Source organism: Pleuronectes platessa, chromosome 2 (genome assembly GCF_947347685.1).
Source record: "Pleuronectes platessa chromosome 2, fPlePla1.1, whole genome shotgun sequence".
Lineage (NCBI taxonomy): Eukaryota > Metazoa > Chordata > Actinopteri > Pleuronectiformes > Pleuronectidae > Pleuronectes > Pleuronectes platessa.
Window position 1 is genome coordinate 1,682,386 of NC_070627.1, and position 24,854 is coordinate 1,707,239.

At 42.0% G+C, this 24,854-nt stretch overlaps 2 protein-coding genes across 3 annotated transcripts; one reads left to right on the forward strand and one right to left on the reverse strand.

Annotated features, from left to right (window-relative positions):
• The first annotated feature begins 53 nt into the window (after positions 1-53).
• On the forward strand, positions 54-12,467 carry LOC128454865 (uncharacterized). Of its 2 annotated transcripts, none has more exons than XM_053438434.1 (7): positions 54-231; positions 895-1,185; positions 1,733-2,035; positions 10,011-10,109; positions 10,243-10,326; positions 10,540-10,595; positions 10,957-12,467. In XM_053438434.1, the coding sequence occupies exons 1-7, from the start codon at positions 195-197 to the stop codon at positions 11,242-11,244; spliced, it is 1,158 nt and encodes a 385-aa protein (XP_053294409.1). In that variant the 5' UTR covers positions 54-194; the 3' UTR covers positions 11,245-12,467. The 2 variants fall into 2 exon arrangements, with proteins under 2 accessions (XP_053294409.1, XP_053294417.1); XM_053438442.1 differs by lacking the exons at positions 10,011-10,109; positions 10,243-10,326; positions 10,540-10,595; positions 10,957-12,467 and adding exons at positions 2,789-2,821; positions 2,957-3,040; positions 3,805-3,839; positions 4,039-6,451 and having other exon boundaries at positions 55-231.
• A 74-nt stretch (positions 12,468-12,541) lies between these two features.
• On the reverse strand, positions 12,542-24,462 carry cand2 (cullin-associated and neddylation-dissociated 2 (putative)). Its single transcript, XM_053438504.1, has 24 exons — positions 24,302-24,462; positions 23,147-23,290; positions 22,896-23,050; positions 22,645-22,768; positions 22,213-22,270; positions 21,663-21,861; positions 21,415-21,520; positions 21,139-21,281; positions 20,526-20,842; positions 19,800-19,941; positions 19,411-19,529; positions 19,075-19,227; positions 18,358-18,579; positions 18,073-18,279; positions 17,363-17,550; positions 15,951-16,116; positions 15,727-15,867; positions 15,494-15,633; positions 15,095-15,270; positions 14,539-14,634; positions 13,598-13,767; positions 13,348-13,512; positions 12,916-13,023; positions 12,542-12,766 (listed from the first exon to the last, which is right to left on the reverse strand). The coding sequence occupies exons 1-24, from the start codon at positions 24,367-24,369 to the stop codon at positions 12,542-12,544; spliced, it is 3,732 nt and encodes a 1,243-aa protein (XP_053294479.1). The 5' UTR covers positions 24,370-24,462.
• Positions 24,463-24,854: the final 392 nt, after the last annotated feature.

Genomic DNA, 24,854 nt, shown 5'->3' on the forward strand with positions numbered 1-24,854 from the left:
TTTCACGACTTGTTTCCTGTGTTGTCACTGCTGAGAGGAAGAAGAAGACATCATTATGATTGAGACAAAAAAGAGGAAGAGACGGAGACGTGTGGATGAAAGGTTTTGAGATTCAGGAAACACTCTGACATCGTGCAGCTGTCGATACAAGCAGAGGAAACAGAAACAGATTAATGATCTGAAGGAATCAGAAGATGATTCATCTACTTGTCCTCGCTCTGGTCCTCACAGGTAACAGTACACACACACACTAATATACAGCACACACATACACACACACTAATATGTGATGACATATTACCCTGTTTCCTCGAAATACACACTCATCAGCTCATTTAGTTTGAGATAATTACTTCATGTTAATGTTCTCTGCTGCATGATATGAGTTTATAATATGTCATAAACTGCACTGAAGAGTTTTACTGTAAAATATAAAACACAATAAATATAAAAACACGATGAGGATGGGAAATATTCCACTGAGGAACAGGTAGAGATGTTTTCTGTGTTTCTTTTCATGATAGTAAAAATGGTTAATTATCCAAAATATGAATATTTGAACTAATATTTAAGTAAAAACTAGTTTCATATATTTCCTGATTATTAAAGACCCCTGGTGGCAGGAAGCTGGCAGTGCACACGGCAACACCCAGTTTAAAGTGTGACACCAATTATATTAATGACTCACAAATACTTATTATAAGAATAAATAAATACTTCATGCCAGAAAATACTGTTTTACTCTAACATCCAGAGAAAAAAAACAATTAATTAATCAATTAAACAATTATCCTGAAATTGTTGAATATTTATCATGAGAAAAATACTCAGTAATATTCTTGATAAATTCCTCTGTTTATTTACTGTTTCCTTTCTTTGAATCGTTCACAACAGGCTGTGAGGCTGAACATGTAATCAAGGCGTGTACGGGAGGATGGTTTGAATTCACCTGCGAATACAAAATTGGATCATATCAAACCATCGACACCAAGATTCCCAACGGAAAAAAAGTAAAAGGCACTAAAGTGAACACATGGGAACAGGATAAGAATGTTTACTTGTACCACGATACAGTAAATAAACTCCTCAGGGTGAAGGTCACATCACTGAAACCTGCTGATTCTGGGGATTACAAGTGTAAGATTCAAGGAAAACCAACCATAGTCGAGCTGGAAGTGAAGAACGGTAAGAAAATGATTCATCTCATCAGCGACTCTCTTGTTCTTCGTCAAAGTCCTTTACAAATATAAAAGTCAATAATTATAAAGTTAGAGTTACTGTCATTATCTTTCATTAAGAGTTAGTTAAACATTATACATTTATTTTTGAAGTTTGATTCCATGTCCATCTTTATTTAATCGACGGTATAAACTCAGTCCGGCCTTTTTCAGCAGATCATAGCTTCATTATATTTTATTCTATTGTTATTACACATTTCTATCTACTTGTCTTATTTGTCTTTATTTCTTTCATTCTACTCTTTTTAATCTTTTACTTGTTTCTTGAACATAAATTGATTTCTCTTAACTTTGTGGTTTTTAATGTCGACCTCTGTGTATGAAACAAATAAAACCTTGGCTTTCTCAAACACTGACTTATCTTCCCAGATTCAGTAGCTTTCTATTTCAAGTCCTCTTCAACGTACAGTAGCTGACAAAGTTAGGAAAATCAAGGTAAAGTCCTGATATGGTTTATTCATCTGAAACCTTTTACGTTTCTCTTTTACCTGCAGGCGGCTGCCAGGAACCGTTTCATCAAACTGTTAACGCAACGGATGAAACCACCATAACATGCAACTACCCCAAGGACAGACAAGGTTTTTTTTTCTGCAAAGAGGAAGGTTCTGACTGCGTGGACGTTTTTCCAACACATCGTACTCAATGGTCAGAGGGAAGGTTCAGGCAGACGGAAATCGAAAGTGTCTTCAGCGTGTCCATCAGCAACGTGTCCTCACAGGATGGTGGCGTCTACTGGTGTGGATCAGCTCATAGAAGCTACAGGAGTTCACTCAGAAAAATAGAGCTGGATGTTAAAAGTGAGTCATAACCATCTGCACCTTCTGATTTTTATTCATATGTTAAGATATGACTAAATTACTGGGTTTTTCCTGCCTCCTCCATGTTAGCAGATGAGACACGGCCCAAACGACTCAAAGTGGACGTTAATAATGTGTTTATCAAAGATGGTTTCTGTCATTTCAGGTCGTTCTTATCTCTCTGATGTTTGTTCAAGTGTTTTCTGATCAGTTTTGTTTTATTTAGTTATTTGATGATGTAGAAATAGGCAGAGACGTCATGATTGACAGCTGAGACTGACTCCTGATTGGTCGAGAGCATTTCTAAAGTGGGACCTTGCGACCACAGCTTCATCAACCATCACAACCGCACAGACTCCATACATGGTCGCGGCCATGTCCGAGATATTCTGGCTTCATTTCTGGATGGTGGGAGGAGGTGGTGACCCGTCATCCATCTTTATTTACTGTCTATGATCTGGATACTTCTACCTCGATGTTCGTCCATCACAGCACTTGTCCCCTGAGGGTTCCACAGGGCTGGAGCCAAACCCAGCTTGACTCCAGATACGAGAGTAATTTGGAAGCTTCACGAAGGCTCAAGTGGCAAAGAACGATCCAGTACCGCGAGAAAAAACGACTAGATCCTCTGAATCAGACGTTCCAATTGCCTTTGCATATTTAGTCATTTTGAATTTAATCTATTTATTTTATCTTTTCCACCTACAACAACACCCTCCGTCCATGAAACTACTGGATCTTCTACTTCCTCAGTCCAGACAACCACTGCATCTGCTAAGCCTCAGGGTGAGGAAGGAAACTGTGGTTTTTAAAAACATCCAAAAACACGTGAAAACGTCCAATAAATTCAATGACACTGATGATTCTGGACGAATGTTGTTGCTGACGGTTGTTCTGTTGTTGTGTGGCTTTGATTGGCAGGTGGCTCTTGGTTACTGGTTATCATTGCAATTGTTGCAGTGGTGTGTGCAGCCGCGCTGGTGCTACTGGTCGTCAAGTTCAAACGTAAGAGATTTCTCACTCTGCAGAACATCAATCACTCAATCAAATTGTATTTGTATAGCCCATATTCACAAATCACAATTCATCTCATAGGGCTTTAACAGGGTGTGACATCCTCTGTCCTTAACCCTCAGCAAGAGTAAGGAAAAACTACTAAAAACCCTTTTAACAGGTAAAAATATGTAGAAACCTCAGAGAGAGCCACATGTGAGGGATCCCTCTCCCAGGACGGACAGAAGTGAAGTATAAAATAGAACAAGTAACGTTCTGCCGTACTAATTAGCTCTAACTATAAGTTTTATCAAAAAGGAAGGTTTTGAGTCTACTCTTAAACGAACAGATGGTGACTGCCTCCCGAACTGAAAGTGGTAGTTTATTCCACAGCCGAGGGGCTTGATGGCTGAAAGCTCTGGCTCCTACTCTACTTTTAAAGACTTTAGGGACGACAAGTAGACTTGAATTCTGGGAGCGGAGTGCTCTAGTGGAATCACTTACAAGTTGCCTCAAATTGTGATGATGGAAATGTTTCCAGGGGACCCCAAAAAGTGATGCACCTGCTCTGTCAAATTATTCAATATATAACTATTTATAATATATTTTTGGGGTCCAAACGTTTCCGTTGTTTTTCTATTCTCACGTCTTCTTGATTTGCACTGTGTCTTGGCCACCGTAATAAAATCACTAATGTACGACTGAGCAGGACAGAGCCAACACATTGTTTTCATTATTTCTTCTGTTTCTTACATTTTCTCATTTGTCTCTCCCAGGATGTGAGGGATCAAAAAACACAACTCAAAACGAGGTAAATACTCAGTGTGCGTGTGTGTGTGTGTTTTTGTGTGTGTGTGTTTGTGTGTGGTGAAGTGTAATGCTGCAGCTGAACCCACCTCACCTTTTTTTTTTCGGAGCAGCTGAGATGATCATTTCTCTTTAAGAACTTTAGTTTGAGTTGATGTTTATTGTCAGGTTGTATATAACGTCTGTGTTTTTCATCCCGGCAGGACCACAGCTATGTAGAGATAGAACTGCGCCCCCAGAGGCCAGGATCAGGAACTGCACGAAAAACCCTGTACGTCACTGCCAACTTCCCCACAAACGTTTCTGGCTCCCATTACTCCAACATCCTGTTTGAGAAAAGCTCTGGTGAAGTTAGTGGTGACACATATTCCACTGTAGGGGGCAGTGTCCTGTGTCCCACCTACTTTACTGTCAATCATCCTTCCAGCTTCACTGACAAGACTCTTTATTCTACAGTCACCTTCTCCGTCAAGTCCTCACAGGAGCTTTAAAAACACAAACCTTGAATATTTTGTCAAAACCTTTGTATAATTAGCAGCTAATGAATCTATTGCACTGTGTTTGTGTTATTATCGTCTGTTCTCTTCGGAAAAATATGAAGAATTTGAGGAAAAACTATGAAAACGTTAATCATAACATGGAATCAGTATTTTTGAAAAGACCATATTATATCCTTTGTGTGTATATATATTAATATAAAGTGTTTATCGTCATGTTTTACCAGATACCCTTAAAAACATACTTGATATATTATATTGTATTGTCAAGGGGTGAAGTGTATTTTTGTAACATAGAAGTACATTTTCAGTTTTGGACAAATCGAAAGTCTCACCCCTGTCTGCTCCCTCTGATCTCGAAGATAGAGAGGATCCAGATGCTGGTGCTCTAAACATTTGAATATCTTTCATGTTTCTGTCGGCAGCAGAAGTCTCCTGAATCACTTCCTTAATTTTTCATCTTTTCTCTCATAACTGAATTTTTGAGCCACCGGAAAAAACTGTAATGAGATATTTCTTGACCTTTTGTCCCTGAAGGCTCTGACTGAACGTGTTAATATTTGATCATCTGTGATTGAAGAAGTCACCTCGTCATGTCTCCCTGCTGTGGCTCCTCACGCCACAATAACATGGTGTCAGCTGTGTGTTGAGCAGTGTTGGGAGTAACGGCGTTTAAGTATAACGGCGTTACTAACGGAGTTCTTTTTCAGTAACGGAGTAATCTAATTAATTACTTTTGTCATCGTTACAACGCCGTTATCGTTATTGATAATGTAAAGTGGCGCGTTACTACAATTTGGTTGAATGAAGCGTGCGGTTGTAACAAATCACCCTGTTCAAACCCCAGGGGAAATGCTCTATGCTTTTAATTTTAAGGACACGGGCGGACTCGACCCGCTGTGTACCTTGCGCGCTGCCCGACCAAGTTGTTATAAACGAAAGATCCCTGGTTGGACCGATGACCTTGTTATCGGTCTAACCCCTAATTAAATAAATATAAATATAAACGAATTCGACACAAAAAGGTTGCGTATTATAAGTGTATTTAAACAAAACCCACATCAATCCCACATATCCCCGTGCTCGAGCCCGCAAACCATGGCGGCCCCGTAAACATAAACACGCTATTTACACACATTCAACACATCAATATTTCCCCCCCAGGTCCATAATATAATCCCCGAACAAAACGTCCCAAACAAAAATGCCTGCAGGTGAGCGAGGTATAGTGTTTTTATTCTTCAATCAGTTAATATAAACTTCTTTGACGTTAAAGATGTTACAGAACGTAACAGCGTTATAAAACATGAAAAATAACGCCACAGTTACTTTGCTGAGTAACTAATTACTCTAACAATGTGGTAACTGAGTTACTAACTCAATTACTTTTTGGGAGAAGTAATTTGTAACTGTAACTAATTACTTTTTAGAAGTAACTTGACCAACACTGGTGTTGAGTTGGTTTAATGTGAAAATTCTAATAACACATGTTACCCAGAGAAAGGTACGTAGAAATATGAGCAACAGGAGCAAACATCTCATCAGTGAAGCATTTCTGTGTGAAGACTTTCCTGACACAGGAGATGCAGCACCTCCACACACACTTTACTGCTGTAACACTTCACCTGACTTCATGCAGGAGTTTTGTGCAACAGGCAGGAAATGCAACTTGATTCACGTCCTGTCGTCTTCTGCTGAAGTAGGGCCGATGATGCAATGCTGGTTAAAAATGTCTCATCATGAACCTCATATTCATCAGCACAATTGTTTTCAGCTCCCACTTCTCCCTGGGAAAAGCCCCAGTTCACAAACTTTATTTCACTTCATTAAAACCCAATGATGATCAATGATGAGGTTGTTTCTCCCCATCGGGCACAAAGTGAGTTTTTCATTTGTCAATTATTTTAAGATACACCACATTTTTTCTAATACGCTTGACCAAAGACATGATGTGTAACTAAATTCATAGAAAAACATATTGTACACACAACTTTTATAAATCTGATGGTTCTTGCTCCAATGATTATTATGGAATTAAATCATTGTTGTGTTTATGTTTCATTTGAAGCTACAATGTACTCATGCACATCTTTTAAATGATTAAAACAGTTTTTTTTTATAGTATGTTTATTGTGCATCGACGATACAAAATGAGGACATAAAAGAGATTCTGTACAATGCTCAGATTTTTCAATTTACAGTAACCCCCCCCACCCCCAGCCCTCTTCCCACACATCCACCCACACCTCCTTCCCCTGTAGAGGTCCCAACCCCACCTGTCTCTAGGTGAAGGGAAAAGAAAAAAGAGAAAAGAGAAAAGAGAAAAGAGAAAAAGAGAAAAAGAGAAAAAGAAACAAAAAATTAAAAAACTAGATACAAAACCAAAAAACACAGAGAGTAAACTAAAGAAAAGCTAATATTTTGGGAATGTAAGCTTTTGAGGGAAAACCTTCATCTCTCTAACTTTAAGTTGTGTAGACCTTCCTGAACCCATCGAGTGTAGGATGGGGGCAAGTTGTGCTTCCAGTTCAGCAAAATTAAGCGCCTGGCCAACAGAGTGCAAAAGGCCATAGAATGTCGTGCCTCAGCCGTTAAGATGTTGTTGTGTGGGATACCAAAGAGGGCAGAGAGGGGATGGCGGTCGGCCACAAAATGGTAAGCTATTTGAAGGGTATAGAATATTTTGGACCAGAAGTCTGTAAGCTTTGGACTTGACCAAAACATGTGTATGAGATCGGCAGGAGACTGGTTGCATCTATTACAGTGTCAGCTACATTGGGATAGGATTTAGACAGTCTATGATTGGTGTAGTAAATCCTGTGTATGAGTTTACATTGAATCAGCCCGTGTCAGGCACAGACAGAAGAGTTGTTTATTATTTGTTTGCACAGAAGCTACTGGTGGGGAGTATAGCAATTTCACCCATGAAATAAAACCTGAACCCTGACCAAACTTCTCCATCAGTTAATTCTAGCAGTTTTTAACCTCTGATTTAATATGAATTATTTTCTTATGTTCTTTTGTTGCATTATACATTTGTTCTGTTTCACGACTTGTTTCCTGTGTTGTCACCGCTGAGAGGAAGATTAAGTCATCATTGTGATTGAGACAAAAAAGAGGAAGAGGAAGAGACGTTTGTGGATGAGAGGTTTTGAGATTCAGGAAACACTCTGACATCGAGCAGCTGTCGATACAAGCAGAGGAAACAGAAACAGATTAATGATCTGAAGGAATCAGAAGATGATTCATCTACTTGTCCTCGCTCTGGTCCTAACAGGTAACAGTACACACACACACACACACACACACACTAATATACAGCACACACATACACACACACTAATATACAGCACACATATACACACACACACACACACTAATATGTGAGGACATATTACCCTGTTTCCTCGAAATACACACACATCAGCTGATTTAGTTTGAGATAATTACTTCATGTTAATGTTCCCTGCTGCATGATATGAGTTTATAATATGTCATTAACTGCACTGAAGAGTTTTACTGTAAAATATAAAAACACAATAAATATAAAAACATGATGAGGATGGGAAACATTCCACTGATGAGCAGGTAGAGATGTTTTGTGTGTTTCTTTTCATGATTGTAAAACAAAATTTGCATCCAAAATATGAATATTTCAACTAAAATTGAAGTCAAAACTATTTTCATTTATTTCCTGAATATTAAAGACCCCTGGTGGCAGGAAGCTGGCAGTGCACAGGGCAACACCCAGTTTAAAGTGTGACACCGATTATATGAATGACTCACAAATACTTTGACACTGTAGATGTTTACTGTTTTATTCTATAACATCAAGAGAAACCCCCCCCCACTCTCATTAAACAATTATCCTGAAATTGTTGAATATTTCTCATTACAAAAATACTCAGTAATATTCTTGATAAATTCCTCTGTTTATTTACTGTTTCCTTTCTTTGAATCGTTCACAACAGGCTGTGAGGCTGAACATGAAATCAAGGCGTGTACGGGAGGATGGTTTGAATTCAACTGCGAATACAAAACTGGATCATATCAAACCATCGACGTCAAGATTCCAAGAGGAAATGTAAAAGGCACTAAAGTGAACACATGGGAACAGGATAAGAATGTTTACTTGTACCACGATACAGTAAAAAAACTCCTCAGGGTGAAGGTCACATCACTGAAACCTGCTGATTCTGGGGATTACAAGTGTAAGATTCAGGAAAAAACCACCGAAGTGGAGCTGGAAGTGAAGAACGGTAAGAAAATGATTCATCTCATCAGCGACTCTCTTGTTCTTCGTCAAAATACTTCACAGATATAAAAGTCAATGATTATAAAGTTAGAGTTACTATCATTATCTTTCATTAAGAGTTAGTTAAACAATATACATTTATTTTTGAAGTTTGATTCCATGTCCATCTTTATTTAATCAACTGAATAAACTCAGTCCGGCCTTTTTCAGCAGATCATAGCTTCATTATATTTTATTCTATTTTTATTACACATTTCTATCTACTTGTCTTATTTGTCTTTATTTCTTTCATTCTACTCTTTTTAATCTTTTACTTGTTTCTTGAACATAAATTGATTTCTCTTAACTTTATGGTTTTTAATGTTGACCTCTGTGTATGAAACAAATAAAACCTTGGCTTTCTCAAACACTGACTTATCTTCCAAGATTCAGTAGCTTTCTATTTCAAGTCCTCTTTAACGTACAGTAGCTGACAAAATTAGGAAAATAAAGGTAAAGTCCTGAAATGGTTTATGCATCTGAAACCTTTTACGTTTCTCTTTTACCTGCAGGCGGCTGCCAGGAACCGCTTCATCAAACTGTTTATGCAACGGATGAAACCACCATAACATGCAACTACCCCAAGAACAGACCAGTGTTTTTTTTCTGCAAAGAGGAAGGTTCTGACTGCGTGGACGTTTCTCCAACACATCGTACTCAATGGTCAGTGGGAAGGTTCAGGCTGATGGAAATCGAAAGGGGCTTCAGCGTGTCCATCAGCAACGTGTCCTCACAGGATGGTGGCGTCTACTGGTGTGGACACAAATCGGCTGAAAGGAGTTACAGGAGTTCACGCAGACAAATAAAGCTGGAGGTTAAAAGTGAGTCATAACCTTCTGCAGCCACTGATGTTTGTTCATATGTTAAGATATGACTAAATTACTGGGATTTTCCTGCCTCCTCCATGTTAGCAGATGAGACACGGCCCAAACGACTCAAAGTGGGAGTTAATAATGTGTTTATCAAAGATGGTTTCTGTAATCTATCTCTCTGATATGTGTTCAAGTGTTCTGATCGGTTTTATTTAGTTATTTGATGATATAAAAAATAGGCCGAGACGTCATGATTGACAGCCGAGACTGACTCCTGATTGGTCCAGAGCATTTCTAAAGTGGGACCTTGCGACCACAGCTTCATCGACCAATCACAACCGCACAGACTCCTAAGGACATAAAATACCAAGATGACCAAGACCATGTCCAAACCCAGCTTGACTCTAGATAAGAGAGTAATTTGGAAGTTGCGAGCTTCACACAGGCTCAAGTGGCAAAGAACGATCCAGTACCGCAAGAAACAACGACCTGATCCTCTGAATCAGACGCTCCACTTGCCTGGGAGGCCAAGTGCATATTTAATCATTTTGAATTTAATCTGTTTCATCTAGTTTCAGAGCCTCCATCTGCAACAACACCCTCCGTCCATGAAACTACTGGATCGTCTACTTCCTCAGTCCAGACAACCACTGCATCTGCTAAGCCTCAGGGTGAGGAAGGAAACTGTGGTTTTTAAAAACATCCAGACAAGTGAAAACGTCCAATAAATTAAATGACACTGATGATTCTGGACGAATGTTGTTGGTGACGGTCGTTCTGTTGTTGTGTGGCTTTGATTGGCAGGTGGCTCTAGGTTACTGTTTATCGTGGCAATTGTTGCAGTGGTGTGTGCAGCCGCACTGGTGCTACTGGTCGTCATGTTCAAACGTAAGAGATTTCTCCCTCTGCAGAACAGGAGTCACTCACAAGTTGCCTCAAGTTGTGATGATGGAAATGTTTCAAAGGGGACCCCAAAAAAGTGATGCACCTGCTCTAGTTCAATACTCTGTCCAATTACTCAATATATAACTATTTATAATATATGTTATGGGTCCAAATATTTCCGTTGTTTTTCTATTCACACGTCTTCTTGTTTTGTAGTGTGTCCTAAAGCTAACCCAGGATATGAGGGATCAAAAAACACAACCCAGAACGAGGTAAATACTCAGTGTGCGTGTGTGTTTGTGTGTTAGTGTGTGTGTGTGTTTGTGTGTGTGTGTGTGTGTGTGTGTGTGTGTGTTTGTGTGTGTGTGTAATCAATTACAATTGGAATCTTCTTCCATGCCTGATATCAGAAGCCCTTGTGTGCTGAACCATGAATCAATTTTAAAGTTCATTGTGTAGATTGTAGTGACATCTAGTGGTGAAGTGTCATGTGGCAGCTGAACAACCCTCACCTTAAAACAGAAAGTTTGCTTTTCGGAGCAGCTGAGATGATCATTTCTCTTTAAGAACTTTAGTTTGAGTTGATGTTTATTGTCAGGTTGTAAATAACTTGTGTGTTTTTCATCCCGGCAGGACCACAGTTATGCAGAGATAGAAGAGCGCCCCCAGAAGCCAGGATCAGGAACTGCACCAAAAACCCTGTACGTCACTGCCAACTTCCCCACAAACGTTTCTGGCTCCCATTACTCCAACATCCTGTTTGAGAACAGCTCTGGTGAAGTTAGTGGTGACACATATTCCACTGTAGGGGGCAGTGTCCCGTGTCCCAGCTACTCTACTGTCAATCATCCTTCCAGCTTCACTGAAAAACCTCCTGATTCAACCGTCAACTTCTCCGTCAAGTCCTCACAGGGGCCTTAAAAACACAAACCTGGCTCAGACGTCAGAAAGAAACAGGAATATATCCAATATTTTGTCAAAACCTTTGTATAATTAGCAGCTAATGAATCTATTGTACTGTGTTTGTGTTATTATCATCTGTTCCCTTTGGAAAAATATGACGAATTTGAGGAAAAACTATGAAAACGTTAATTATAACATGTAATCAGTATTTTTGAAAAGACCATATTATATCCTTTGTGTGTGTATATATTAATATAAAGTGTTTATCGTCATGTTTCACCAGATACCCTAAGAAACATACTTAATATATTGTATTAATATCAAGGGGTGAAGTGTATTTTTGTAACATAGATTTAAATTTTCAGTTTTGTCTCAGAATGGAATTTACGATCCAACGGAAAAAAATGTAATTAGACATTTCTTGACCTTTGGCCTCTGACGTGTTAATATTTGATCATCTGTGATTGAAGAAGTCACCTCGTCATGTCTCCCTGCTGTGGCTCCTCACGCCACATAACACACCATAACACACAATAACATGGTGCCAGCGTGAGTTTTGACAGAAAGTAGAAGAAGATATCGAGCACAGCTGTTCAAACGCTGAACACACAAAAAACCAAGTTCAGAGACCCTGAAGAAAAAAAACATTTCAACATCAGAACCCAGATGAACAACATGAGGAGTTTGGCTCAGCTCCTCCTCTCGCTGATCACAGGGAACAACGTCACTGCTGATTCTATTAATAACTCTTACAACTCTAAGACGTAGATCCCAGCAGCTTTACTGCAGCACTTAATACAATTATAATCATCGCGGATCAGAAAGTAAATACGTTTATTTTCCTCTTTTCAACATAACAGTGATGAAAGATACAGATCACAACTTTTAAACTAAAGGTTTTATTCTTTCCTGAACTTTCATATCGATGAGTTTCTGTTTAAGGCTCTTTCACTATGTTGCATCTTTCTTAACACTTAACCTGCAGATGGGGGTTGTTAATATTAATCAAATATTACAAATTATTATCATTATTTTATGAATATCAAAAGTGAAAATGGTAAAATGTCCATGTCTGAGATTATTATGATATTATGATATCATTATTTATAGTGCTGGTTATTTTAAGATTCATAAATTAAAGTGTAAGAAGACATGACGTGAAGCTCTGCAGATTTACCACATGTCCGTCATAAAATGTATTTTTATACTCAAGTATGTTGGAAAATATACATTTAAACTGGGATTTTTGTTTTATTTACTTTATCTGAAGTATTTCTATAAAAAAATCATATCATAATGAAACATCATCCGGGGTCTAGCTCATGTCCATGCACTCTGCTCCGCTCCCGCCCTCCCCCCCCTGGACGCTCTGGTAAATAGAAGCCATGTCGGCGTTGGTTCGGATCTGGTTGGCGAAGTCGGCCATGCTGGGGCTCCTCTCCACGTCGGGCACGGCCAGCAGGGCGGCGACAGCGCGCATGGCCGAGCGGCGCAGCTCCTCCTGCTTCTCAAACTCCTGCTTCACGGAACCGGCCTTCACCTGCAGGGGGCGCCAAGTCACAGAGATGAGGAAAAAAACACACTTATGGACGTGCGTGTGTGTGTTTTTGTGTGTGTGTGTGTGTGTGTGTGTGTGTGTGTGTGTGTGTGTGTGTGTGTGTGTGTGTGTGTGTGTGTGTGTGTGTGTACCTTGGTGGTGCAGGTAGCTTTAAGTGGCTCCACCAGTCTGTCCAGTCGTTGAAGAACAGCAGCAGGACACAGAGACGCGAGTCTGGCCAACATCAGGAAGGTCAGCATCTACACACACACACACACACACACACACACACACACACACAAACACACACAAACACAAACACACTGAGATAAGCTGAATTTTACAGATTATTAATCAGCTCTCGACTCAACATTAACCCTCACCAACAGAGACTTGCTGCATTGGACAATAGTGCCATCTACTCGACTATAATCATTTTTACTCCGCATTTTTTACACAGATGTAAAAAAAAAATCTAATATGCCAACGCATCTGTGTCTAAATAAAAAATTAAGGATGAGAAATATGTTTAAAAACACAACAAATGTCACCTCGGCTTCTGAGTTTTTTTCTACACCACCCACCCTGATGTCATAGTGGTCTTTGAGTCCTTCTTCTACATGATCCAGGAACTGCAGGACGTCCAGCCCCTCCAGGCAGCTGTCCAGCAGAGTGTACATACACTCGAACGCTGCTTTACGCACGTCCAGACCGTCGTCCACCGTGTGTTTGAACGGACCCATCTCCACCTGCAGGGAGACATCATTTTACACGCCTGCATTAAAAGAGAAACCCCGCGAACAGCTTCCTCAGCCTCCCCACCGGACAACCCACTTCTCTGATGAGGTCCTTCCTGATCTGCGTCTCCTTGTAGAGGTGAGGCAGCACAGTTCCCAGCAGGCCGCGGATCAGGGACGGCTTGTTATGAGCTGCGGAGTTAAACATCACCAAAGCCACGCGACGCACGTTGAGGTCTTCATCCTGCAGCGTCTTGAGGAAGTCGCCTGAAGAGAGATGGTGTCAGGGTTAACAAACAGACATGATGTGTGTGAGTATAAAGTTGTACATCAGTTGGGAGGCTGAACTCTTAAAGAGCAGGGCAGACTAAGGTCTGCTTACCAGGTGAGGATGGTAAAAACGTTATGGACAACGAGGCCATGTGAGCAGGTTTGAGTCCTCCTTTAGTAGCCACATTTCTTCCCCACTTTCTCGTCCACTTTCACCCTTTAATGTTTAAATGTCTGATTTCTAAAGGCTTAATATCAGATTATTACCTTTAAAAAAAATTTATGGATGTTTTAACTGCCCACTGTCGAAGGAAGGATTTTTCTGGTTCTGCAGACGGTCAGAGTAACTGTGACAGTTAGAGTTAGTTACAACTCTCAGAATTAAGATCAGGTTTAGGTTTACCTTAGTTCACCGACGATCATCCGATGATGAATTAGCCTCTGAGGGCAACGTTCCTCCGTTCATTGTTTAAAGTCCAACTGGTTCCAGTTATCACATGAGTGATACTTTTTGAAGGTGGTTTAGGTCCAGATGACATTTTGCTAATTTCTATTAAGAGCTAATATAAACACATTTCAGTCTATGTGTTCCACCTCTCTCTCTCTCTCTCTCTCTCTCCACACAGATTGTTTCCATGTGGTCAACCAAAGCTCAAACGTGATACGAGAACCAGAACCTTCGAGCCCTGAAATCTTCACTGACAGATTCTGTTTCTTCACATGAAGAATCCATTTGTCGAGGTTTGTCCACAGTCAAAGGAAACTTACCGATGCAGTCTTTCAGCAGTGAATCTATGGGAGCAGGTTGGTCAACAATAGTGAACTTGATCGCTGTCACCACTGTGCTGCGAGCCAGAGCCGAACCTGTGAGGGGCCGAGGAAAGTGTTTTTTATTTGACCTTTAACAGAAACATAGAAAATGAAGGATAACATTGTATTTAATTCTCTAGAAACTTTGGTGCCATCCTCGTATTCCTTAAAAACTGCAAACAAACCAAACGTCACGACAATCTGACCATTAACTGTAGACATGTGTTTGGTTTGGACCAAAGTATTGAATGAATGGACAGACCATAGACTGTCAATAAAGATGGACGACATGACAGCTGCCAAAAGTGAAGCCAAAACATCTGGACCACCCCCTAGTGGCTGGCTGCAGTACAGGTCATCTAAACTTCCACATGATGTCACTGTCTGAAATATTTGTCCAATGACCAATGGGAGGAAATGGAGACACGTTGTCCATCATTATTGGGACAGACATATCGATTGATCACCAGTACATGAGGGACCAGTTCACCTTCTCCTCCCTCACACACCGTACCAGCTCGAAGTTGCTGTTTCAGTCGTGGTAACAGCTGTGCAGGGTCGACCAACGTCAGTTTCCCCAGACACTCGGCCACCAGGTTCCTGGTCCCCTCCTCCGGACACTGGCAGTTCTGAATCAGCAAAGCCCAGATAGACTCCACATGGGGCGAGAGACTAGAGGCTGGACAGGCACTGGACAAAGAGAGAGAGAGAGAGAGAGAGAGAGAGAGAGAGAGAGAGAGAGAGAGAGAGAGAGAGAGAGAGAGAGAGAGAATTTTTCAAATAGAGAGAGTTTCATGACAAAATACATTTATTTTATCAACTTTATAACAGTGCAACAGAGAAAAACATTAATTCCCACTAAAAAAAAAAGAATTCACAAATGCGTCATGTCACAGACACACAGGACACACACCTGATGACTTCTTTGAGCGAGTGGAGCAGCAGGTATTGTCTCCGCGGCTGAGTGGAGATCTCCTTCAGGAGGAAGGGCAGGTAGTCGCTCAGGCTGCCGACTGCCATGCTGCCCAAAGCACAGGAGGCTGCTGTCTTCACCTGGAATGAAGATCCCACCATAAATCATCAGGGTTATCCGTACCAGTAGAAACCAATCCATGCAGAGGTGAAAACAGTGTGTGGGTATCTGACCTCCTCACTGGTGGAGGTGAAGGCCTGAAGGATGACTCCCTGCACCTCCTTACTTCCTCCCAGACTGCCGCTCCTCCCCACCTCCCCGAGACTCAGCAGTGCCAGGACACGAGCGGACTCAGGGGATCCAGGGTTCTTCACCTGAGGAGGAGAGAATAACTGAGACCTGAGCAGAGACAACAGAGACGGAGCCGAGAAGACCAGAGGAGCTGTGAGCGACGCACCTCCTGGATGAGGCCGGACACGGTGCCCGGAGACTCCTTGGGGCAGGCGGAGGTCAGAGCAGCCACACAGCGAGCGACAGAGTGGTACGACTGTCTGTGGATGACGCCTCCGTCTGCTGAGGCCGGGGAGCTGTGAAAGGGCTCGGTGAGAGACCTCAGCAACTGACTGGAGGAGGAGGAGAGGAGGAGAGAGGAGAGGAGGAGAGGTGGGGAGGAGGAGAGGAGAGGAGGAGAGGGGAGGAGGGGAGGAGGGGAGTAAGAGAGGAGAGGAGGAGAGGAGGGGAGTGAGAGAGGAGAGGAGGAGGAGGAGGAGAGGGGAGAGGGGAGAGGAGGAGAAGGAGAAGGAGAGGAGGAGGAGGAGGAGAGGAGGAGAGGTGGGGAGGAGGAGAGGAGAGGAGGAGGGGAGGAGAGGAGAGGAGGAGAGGAGAGGAGAGGAGAGGAGAGGAGAGGAGAGAAGATTAAGATGCATTTATTTGTCCCAAACACATGCACACTCATGCAAGGAGGGAAATTTAACCTCTGCTTTTAACCCATCTGGTGAACACAGGAGGACACACAGAGCAGTGAGCAGCCATGTACGGCGCCCGGGGAGCAGATGTTGGGGGAGTAAGGTGCCTTGCTCAGGGGCACTAGACAGGGTAGGGAGAATCCTCTTGGATTTTTGGACAGATCAATCCAGGTTCGTCTTTTTGTTGTTTCTCTCTGTGGAGTCGAACCAGAGAACCATAGTCCAAGTTTCTGCCACTAGTCCACCGCCTCTCATGGAGAGGAGAGGAGAGGAGGAGATTTTAGATTTTCCAGACCTGCACGTCTGTGGACTGTGGGAGGAAGCTGGAGAAAATCCCCACAGACATGAGAAGAACATGCAAAGTCTCCAGGCCACCTGGGATTCAAACCTAGTTCCATGATGAGGATTATTGTAACAGAGCTGCTTCAGTGAAAACAGATTATAAATATATTCACAGATTAAAACAGTAACTTGGTCTCCAGAGCTCATCTCTACGGATCAATTTGTAATCAGTTGAATATTAATGTTCCACCTTTACAAACTTGAGATTGGATTAATGAGCTGAAACTGTAGTTTTTCTGTTAAGTCTCCAAACGGATTCTAATCAGTGGTGTGGGATTTGGAAAAAGTTCTTAAAAGAAATTGTTTACAAGCCTGAGGGAAACTGGATTTTTGCAAGCTTGCAGTTTCTAATTCTTACGCATTAAAAAAACTTTCTCTCTGAAACGTCTGTTCAAACACATCAGACGTCGTCATCTTCTCAAATCAGCTTTAAACGAAAAGCACCACAAACATTAACAATTATCATCAGATCGAAAAAAACACTTTTCCCGACAGAGAGCTGCTGAGCATTTTATAAAATGTTCTATTGGGGTGTTAACTGGTGGGACTCTTCCTGTCGTACCTGTAGCCCATGTTGCTGGTTTTGGACAGAACCAGCGCCTGGATGAAGTCCAGGACGGCTGCGAGAGCGCCGCCCTGCAGGAGAGGAGAGTGGACGAGCCTGAAGACGCCCGGCAGCACGGAGGAGCTGATCTTAGCCAGAGAGGACGGACAGGCTCGGGCCATGCAGGTCAGCAAGGTGACGGATACCTGAACAGAGACACTTCCCACTGTTAATACATCATGTTCATATTATTTGCAAAGCACTTTAGGAAACAGAAAAGTGTGATCCAGATTATATAGAAATCCAGGGAATAAAGTTCTGCTAAGGAGGTCAGAGGTCGCCTTAAGTTTCTTACGCAGAAACTACAGGATGAATTTCCATTCCACCAAGAAGATGGATCAAACATGGGTCAGGGAAGAACTTATTACATTTTGGTGTGGATCCAGATCAGGAGGTGGATTCTTTAAGCATTTTTGTTGATTTCTCCGATAATTCATGATCTCGAAGAAAATAATTCACCATGATTAGAGGACTGATATCAAGGAGTGTGATTCGGGGCAGCTTGATTGAATTACAGGAGATTTCTGGAGGTGTGAACTCTGAGTCACATTCTAGTTTTAGAACGACCCCTGCATGTGAATCGTCCCACAGCCGATCACCTTTAGACAAATGTTCTTAGCATGAGAGTCATTGTTGATACAGATGTGGTTCTGTGTTTATAACCCGACCTGAGACACATGCATGTCGCCCTCATCCACCAGAGCAGGGAGTTCACTGAGAACAGGCTCCAGAGCCGCAGGTTTGATGCTGGCGGCGTGATGAGTCACCAGCGCGGTGAGACAGGCCAGAGAGCCGAGCTTCAGCGTCCGCTGGTTCTTCCTCAGAAACGAGCCCAGCACCGACAGGGCCTCTGGCAGGATGGACGACAGGTCGACCTGGAGCACAGGGAGGGAAGTGACCTCATGACTCCAGCTCAACGCCAAAATAAAAGTCTTTTAAATAACAAGCTCAACCTTTATTGGAGAAGCAGCGATGAGGGTGATGGTGCGAACTGCCGTCAGTCTTGTGATCTCATTCTTTAACCGCTCCAGAAAAATCATCAGGACGCCCTGCAGCTCCGCCCCCAGGTGGTCGCCAAGGTGACACACCATGTGACCCATACAGGAAATAGCCCTCTCTTTCACTTCCTGGTCGATGTCTGTCGCTTGGAGCCTCTTCAGCGTCACAGAAAACACCTAAGAACAAGAACAAGAACAAAAATAAGAATAAGTATAAGGAAGAATCCGAACCCGAATAAGAATAAGAATAAGAATAAGAATAGAGAATGAAGAACAACAACAAGAACATAAAAAAACAAGCATAAAGAATTAGAATTAGGAATAAGGAATAAGGAATAAGGAATAAGGAATAAGGAATAAGAAATAAGAACAATAAAGAATAAGGAATAAGGAATAAGGAATAAGGATTAAGGAATAAGGAATAAGGAATAAGGAATAAGGATTAACGATTAAGGAATAAGAACAATAAAGAATAAGGAATAAGGAATAAGGATTAAGGAATAAGAACAATAAAGAATAAGGAATAAGGAATAAGGATTAAGGAATAAGAAATACGGAATAAGGAATAAGGAATAAGGAATAAGGAATGAGGAATAAGAATAAGAAGAATAGGAACAAAGTAGAATAAGAATAAGAATAGGGAGCAGGCCGGTGGAACCTGAGCCCTCGTACCTCTCTGACAAACGGTTTGGCATCAAACCCTGTGGCGGCGTTCTGTCCGTGCGGCCTCATCACCCTGACCAGCTGCTGAGTGACCAGCAGGGCCTCCGACGTGATCTTGTAGAAAGTGTCTTCTACACATGCCACCACCGGGGGCAGTAGCACCTGCAGACAGGACAGTGGAGGCGTGACGATAAAAATAAACACATTCAAGAGCAGCCGACAGCGGAGGTCATGTTGTTTGTTTTTGTTTTTTAAAACCTTGTCGTCTCCTGATTATTGTCAGAAAAGGTCGAGTGAGTGTGATTTGGTTTGATTTCATTATGTCCTGGAACGAATGGACGGAACCTGCATGTGGGGCTGAAAGGCTTGAGGAGGATGACAGAGGAGGAGGACGTGGAAGAAGGATAGAGCATCGATCCTCATGGTGGAGGAGGTGGACTTGTCTGTCAGGGAGAAGACTATACCTGGAGTCGAGGAGGACGAAGGAGGAAGGAGGGAGGGAGAGAGGGAGATGAATACGAATTGAAAGGAGAGAGTAGAGGAAAGAGAAACAATAAGATGAGTAAAGGCTCATTTAAGCTTCATTTACATGGTGGGCTACGATCCTTTCTGTATATGAATCTAACTTTGAGCATGAATGAGCCTGAAGAGCAATAATAAAAAAAGCAGGAACAGGGAGGGATAATGTGTGTGCGTGTGTGTGTGTGTTTGTGTGTGTGTGTGTGTGTGTGTACCTGGTATTAGAGCAGGTATGTGTTGTTCCAGGGCTCCAGGCACAGTGTGACTGAGCTCTGTGAGGAGACCGAAGCATCCCTGTCGAGATTTGATGCTCTTCTCCTTCAGCTGCCTGTGGAGAGTCTTCACTATCAGAGGCACCTGCACACACATACACACACACACACACACACACACACACACACAGACACACACACACACATACACACACCTTAGGAAAATGTTTGCTGACGTTATAAAGTGAGAAGAGCAGTAATTTTCTCAGGCACTTCCACATTGGCTTTACTTTCTGGACCCGGAGTCTACGCCCATTTGTATATATAATTGTATCTATTTTTAGTTTTAATATTTATATTCAGAAGTTATACGAGGAAATCTGACCTTTAAAGGCACACAGGTTATTTAGGTCAACTTTTAATTACTGAACTAGAAACATTAGATCCTAAAATCTGTGTTTTGTGTTTTTAATATATTTCAGAATCCTAAAACTTTCCGGTTATTTCCAGGCGCATGTGAAATTATTAAGTCAACTAGTGGAGTCGCCCTCTGCTGGTTGTTCATGAGAACACAGGTATCAGGCACTTCTGCATTGGCTTCACTTTCTGGAGTTTACGTCCATTTTTACTTAGAGTCAACCAACGAGCTCTCAATGTCTCTGCTTTTAACCTTTGACATCCTTTAAATGTACGTTATTGAATCAGCGCTGGTCCTGAATGCTTCTCTACCTGCTCCTTCAGCACAGCGACCGCCGGCTCCTCCTCCTGCTCCTGCTCCTTCCCTGGGTCTGAGGAGGCCCTGAGGAGGCCCCGGTGACTCGACCCCCCTCGCGTTTGTCTCAGCAGCGTTGAAAAGGCAGCGAAGACGTCCGCCCTCACGTTCTCCTCGCGCTCCTTGAAGCGGGCGAGCAGGGCCGGGCAGACGGAGGAGTAGAAGGAGAGGAGGAGGTCCCGGCGCGAGCTGATCAGAGCCTCCAGACACTTGATGGAGGAGCGTCGCACCTTCCAGCTCATGTCGTCGTCGTCGCTGTACTCGTCGTCTGATTCTGGACGAAACCACGAGATCAAACAACATTCTTAATAATATCAATAACTAGAAAACTAGATCAATTATCTGAGACATCACACAAACATAATACAAAAAAAATGTATTCTAATTTCAGCGCAACAAATGTTCAGTTTATCTTAAATAAAAGGAGAAAAACTCTGAACAAATGCATTATGGGTACTAATAACTGACATGTTGGCTGCAGTACGAGACTGGCTCCTGATTGGTCGAGTGTGTGTGTGTGGGTGGCTCCACTTCACGAAGGGAACAGAAAACAGATGTTTTCACACAGACCTTCGTCCAGTCCGTCCTCGATGTCCATGCTGTCTTCCTCGTCCTGCTCATCATCGTCATAGTTGTAGTTCGGGTCAAAGGTCATGAACTGAAGACAGAGCTTAGTCACTGTGGCAACGTGGGGGGACATCTCCTTTGGACACCTGGAGACCAGGGGACACGAGAGGGAAACAAGGGTGTGTGTGTGTGAGTGTGTGTGTGTGTGTGTGTGTCTGTCAGTGTGTGTGTGTGTGTGTGTGTGTGTGTGTGTGTGTGTGTGTGTGTGTGTGTGTGTACCTGCGTAGAAAGGCTTCGAAGGCCTGGAAACAATACTCTCTCAGCTCGTCATCCTCATCACCGGTGAATTTAACAACCATAGGGATCAGTTTCTCTAAATGTTCACCTGGAGAGCACACACACACACACACACACACACACACACACAATATCCAGTGTATTTAGTTGATTTATGTATTTAAGTTTCCAGTGAACATGAGTATAACATGTTAAACACATGTTCTCTCTCACGCAGGAACACGTCTCACCGACTCGATGGCCGCCCTGGCGACTGATGGTTGCCAGGCACTGGATGTAGGTCCTGGTCACGGAGGTGGGCGGAGCCTTGTTCAGCTCCGTCAGCAGGTGTTCTGTGAGCTGGGAGAAGAGGGCGGGGCTGCAGCAGGGCACCAGGTGACCCAGAGCCAAGATGGAGCGCTTCCTGACCGCCATCCTGGGACTGGTCAACTGAGGACGGGTAACAGAGGAGTTACAGGAAGGGAGGTGGAAGGAGGGAGAGAGAGATGGATGACAAAATAAAATAAAATAAATTATGGTTAACTGAGGAAAAAACGAAAGAAAAGTCACATAGAAGATCAGAAGAGTTTGATTATTACAAATATGAACACGTGGATTCCAGATCATGCTTGAAGTGGAAATATGTTAGATCATAAATTATTACAGGTGATGATGACGGTTTATTTCCCTTTAAGAATCAGTCAGACTCTTAATTACCTCTGTACCACTCAAATGTTATTATTGCTGTTATTAGTAAACCTTGTTCACATATTTTGAAGTGGCAGTCTGAGGGTTTCTAACCTGAGGGAGGAGGCTTGACAGGAGAGAGCTGTGAAAACTGACCAGAGCACCACTCAGCCTGAGGAAGAATAAAAACACAACTTTCTATTCACTCTGACACAGAAAACTCCAATATTTATTTATTGTTATGTTTGAAGGCAACAGAAGAAGAAAGAATGCAGAGGATTCACATTATATACACATCTTTCACTGAAGTGGTTTGTAAAGGAAATTGAGCAAGTAGAAAAAACGTTTGTACATAAATACAAAGACATGTTGTGATGTGCAGGCGACACAATGTGTAGAGTGACGACAAAAAACCCAGAGCAGTATTTTATTTTTTGTTTCTAATGGTTGAAAGTCTGACTGTGTCCCAATGAGATGCTCTGAATAATTAAAAAGACGGACTGAGGACATCCGGCTGTTCCCGTGGACAAAGTGTTTAATCGTTACCTTCCCAACATGTCCGACAGGATGTCCAGAGCCTCGAGCTGAACCGACACGTCTTCCTGTTTCCCCATGGCCCCGATCAGCTGGGAGGTGATCTTCTTACAAACACTGGTCGTCAGAGTCAAACCTGGAAACACACACAACAACAAGCAGGAGATTAAAAAAGTTAAGTGATGGATGAAATGTAGGTTTTTGAATTGAATCAGCCCGATGGAGGCCTGAGAGGACTGTGATTGGTCGGTTTGAGTCCTCACCTGATGATGACAGCGGCAGCTCGGCGATCACCGTCTTCAGTCCCATGCTGGAAATGTCTCTGAGCTGCTCCTTGTCCGACAACATGTTGGAACACAGAGTGTCCACCATCGTCTCCACCTGAGACTCCTTCACTTTACTCACCAGAGGGGCCAGGCTGAAAATCAAACGCACCTGTAATGAACTTCATTTATCACTTGTTGGAAACGAAAATAAAGCATTTGAGTCACAATAAATTTAAATCAGTTTTTACCATTTCACTGCCAGGTTCTGCACCTCTCCGTTCTTGTCCTCCAGCAGTTTGAGCAGCATCGTCACCACCTTCCTCTCGCTGTCCTCGTCCAGCTTGATGCTGTCCTTCTGCAGCTCCAGCATCAGGTCGTTAGTGGCCATGAACCTGGACACACACACACACACACACACACACACACACACACACACACACACACACACACACAGGGATTGATGAGTTGAGACTAAACAGATTTCCCATCTGAAAAATTACATTTATGTTAACGTGGCTGATTTTATGTTATTTTTACGATTAAACGTCCGACTGCACAAACACAAGTGTTAAAAGGAAACAATCAGGATAATGATGATAATAAAAACAATAACTTTATTTATACAGCACCTTTTCTAAACAAGGCTCCAAAGTGCTTCACCAAATACATGGTAAAATAGATACATAAAAACAATAAAGGTCAATCTGATATGGCAGTGTTATGAAAGATGTGGCCACTCAGCAGATCAGACATTCAGAAACTCAACTTACTGTCGCGGGCAACAGAGTTAAAAACTGTCCCCTTTAAGAAACTACATACAATTTTGTTGCAAGTAAAAGTATGAGTAAAAGTACCACAACACAGTACAATATCAAATCACGTGCCTTTTAAGTAAAGATAGGTTTTGATCAGTGATTTAAAGTTATAGTGAGAAACAATGTCAGGTGATCAGACTGTGGCATGAAAATACTAATAATTAATAATGGAATGAATGAAACAGTTGCAAATTGAATTTCCTTACCAAAAATATACATTTTAAATTAAGGAAATGTGTTTTTTGGTGGTGAAATGACAGAAACACAAATGGGTGTCAAATAATCTGCAGAATAATAGATTATAAAACGAATTCATTAGTTGCATCATGGAATCAACAGAGATCAAATAGAATTGAAGTGAGATATAGAAACAAAACAAAAATTCTGAATGTTTTCTTTGTAATAAAAATGACAGAAACATAAAGTAATACAAAAATAAATAAAGGAAAAAGTAAATATGAGTTATTTGTAGTAAAATGACAACAGGAGTGATGACAGGAGTCAGGAGTAAAAAGTGTCATCTCACTGTCAGACACACACACACACACACACACTCAGACACACACACACTCACTCTCAGTGTCTTACCTAAAGTCTTTGTCAGTTGACGTCATTTTCTCCAACAGGTTGGAGACGTGATAAGAAACATTCGACATCTTCAAAGTTTTTCTGTTTTATAATAATAAATAAAACTAAATCAAAGTGCAGCAACAGATTCAAGCTGACAACATGGCGACCGAGTGGAGGGTTCAGGGGCAGGGGACAGAGGATCAGTGCCCGGGGAGAGGAACCTGATACCGGGAGAGCCCAGACGAAAATAGACGGATAGGGAGGTTCGGGTCAATAGCGCCACCGTGTGGACGTAAAAAGGGAGTGGAGGTCTAGAATCAAGGTTCAAAAGGGTCAAATCAGCTGAGATCAGGTTTTTATTTCCACACAAAATCTAAATTGACATTAATATTCCACAAACTGCTCAAATAAGAATAAAACAATGTAAAATATTTAGAGAAAAATGTGCAACCAACAATAAAAACAATTATTATGGGATGAGATTTAATGTTATCCTCCTTGCTTAATATTAAGGACAATTTATACACCGACAATAGTAATAAGTAGTTATGTTGTTATTTATTGGAAGTGT

What these genes read in the sequence shown, in the direction of transcription:
- LOC128454865 (XM_053438434.1), top strand. Translation starts at nt 195, where the DNA reads ATGATTCATCTACTTGTCCTCGCTCTGGTCCTCACAG. An exon ending in AATAGAGCTGGATGTTAAAA is followed by an intron (nt 2,036 to 10,010) that starts GTGAGTCATAAC and finishes TGTTTCATCTAG; the next exon opens with TTTCAGAGCCTCCATCTGCA. An exon ending in TGCATCTGCTAAGCCTCAGG is followed by an intron (nt 10,110 to 10,242) that starts GTGAGGAAGGAA and finishes TTTGATTGGCAG; the next exon opens with GTGGCTCTAGGTTACTGTTT.
- cand2 (XM_053438504.1), bottom strand. Translation starts at nt 24,369, where the DNA reads ATGTCGAATGTTTCTTATCACGTCTCCAACCTGTTGGAGAAAATGACG. An exon ending in CCAGGGCGGCCATCGAGTCG is followed by an intron (nt 21,521 to 21,662) that starts GTGAGACGTGTT and finishes TGTGCTCTCCAG; the next exon opens with GTGAACATTTAGAGAAACTG. An exon ending in CGAGGACGGACTGGACGAAG is followed by an intron (nt 20,843 to 21,138) that starts GTCTGTGTGAAA and finishes GGTTTCGTCCAG; the next exon opens with AATCAGACGACGAGTACAGC.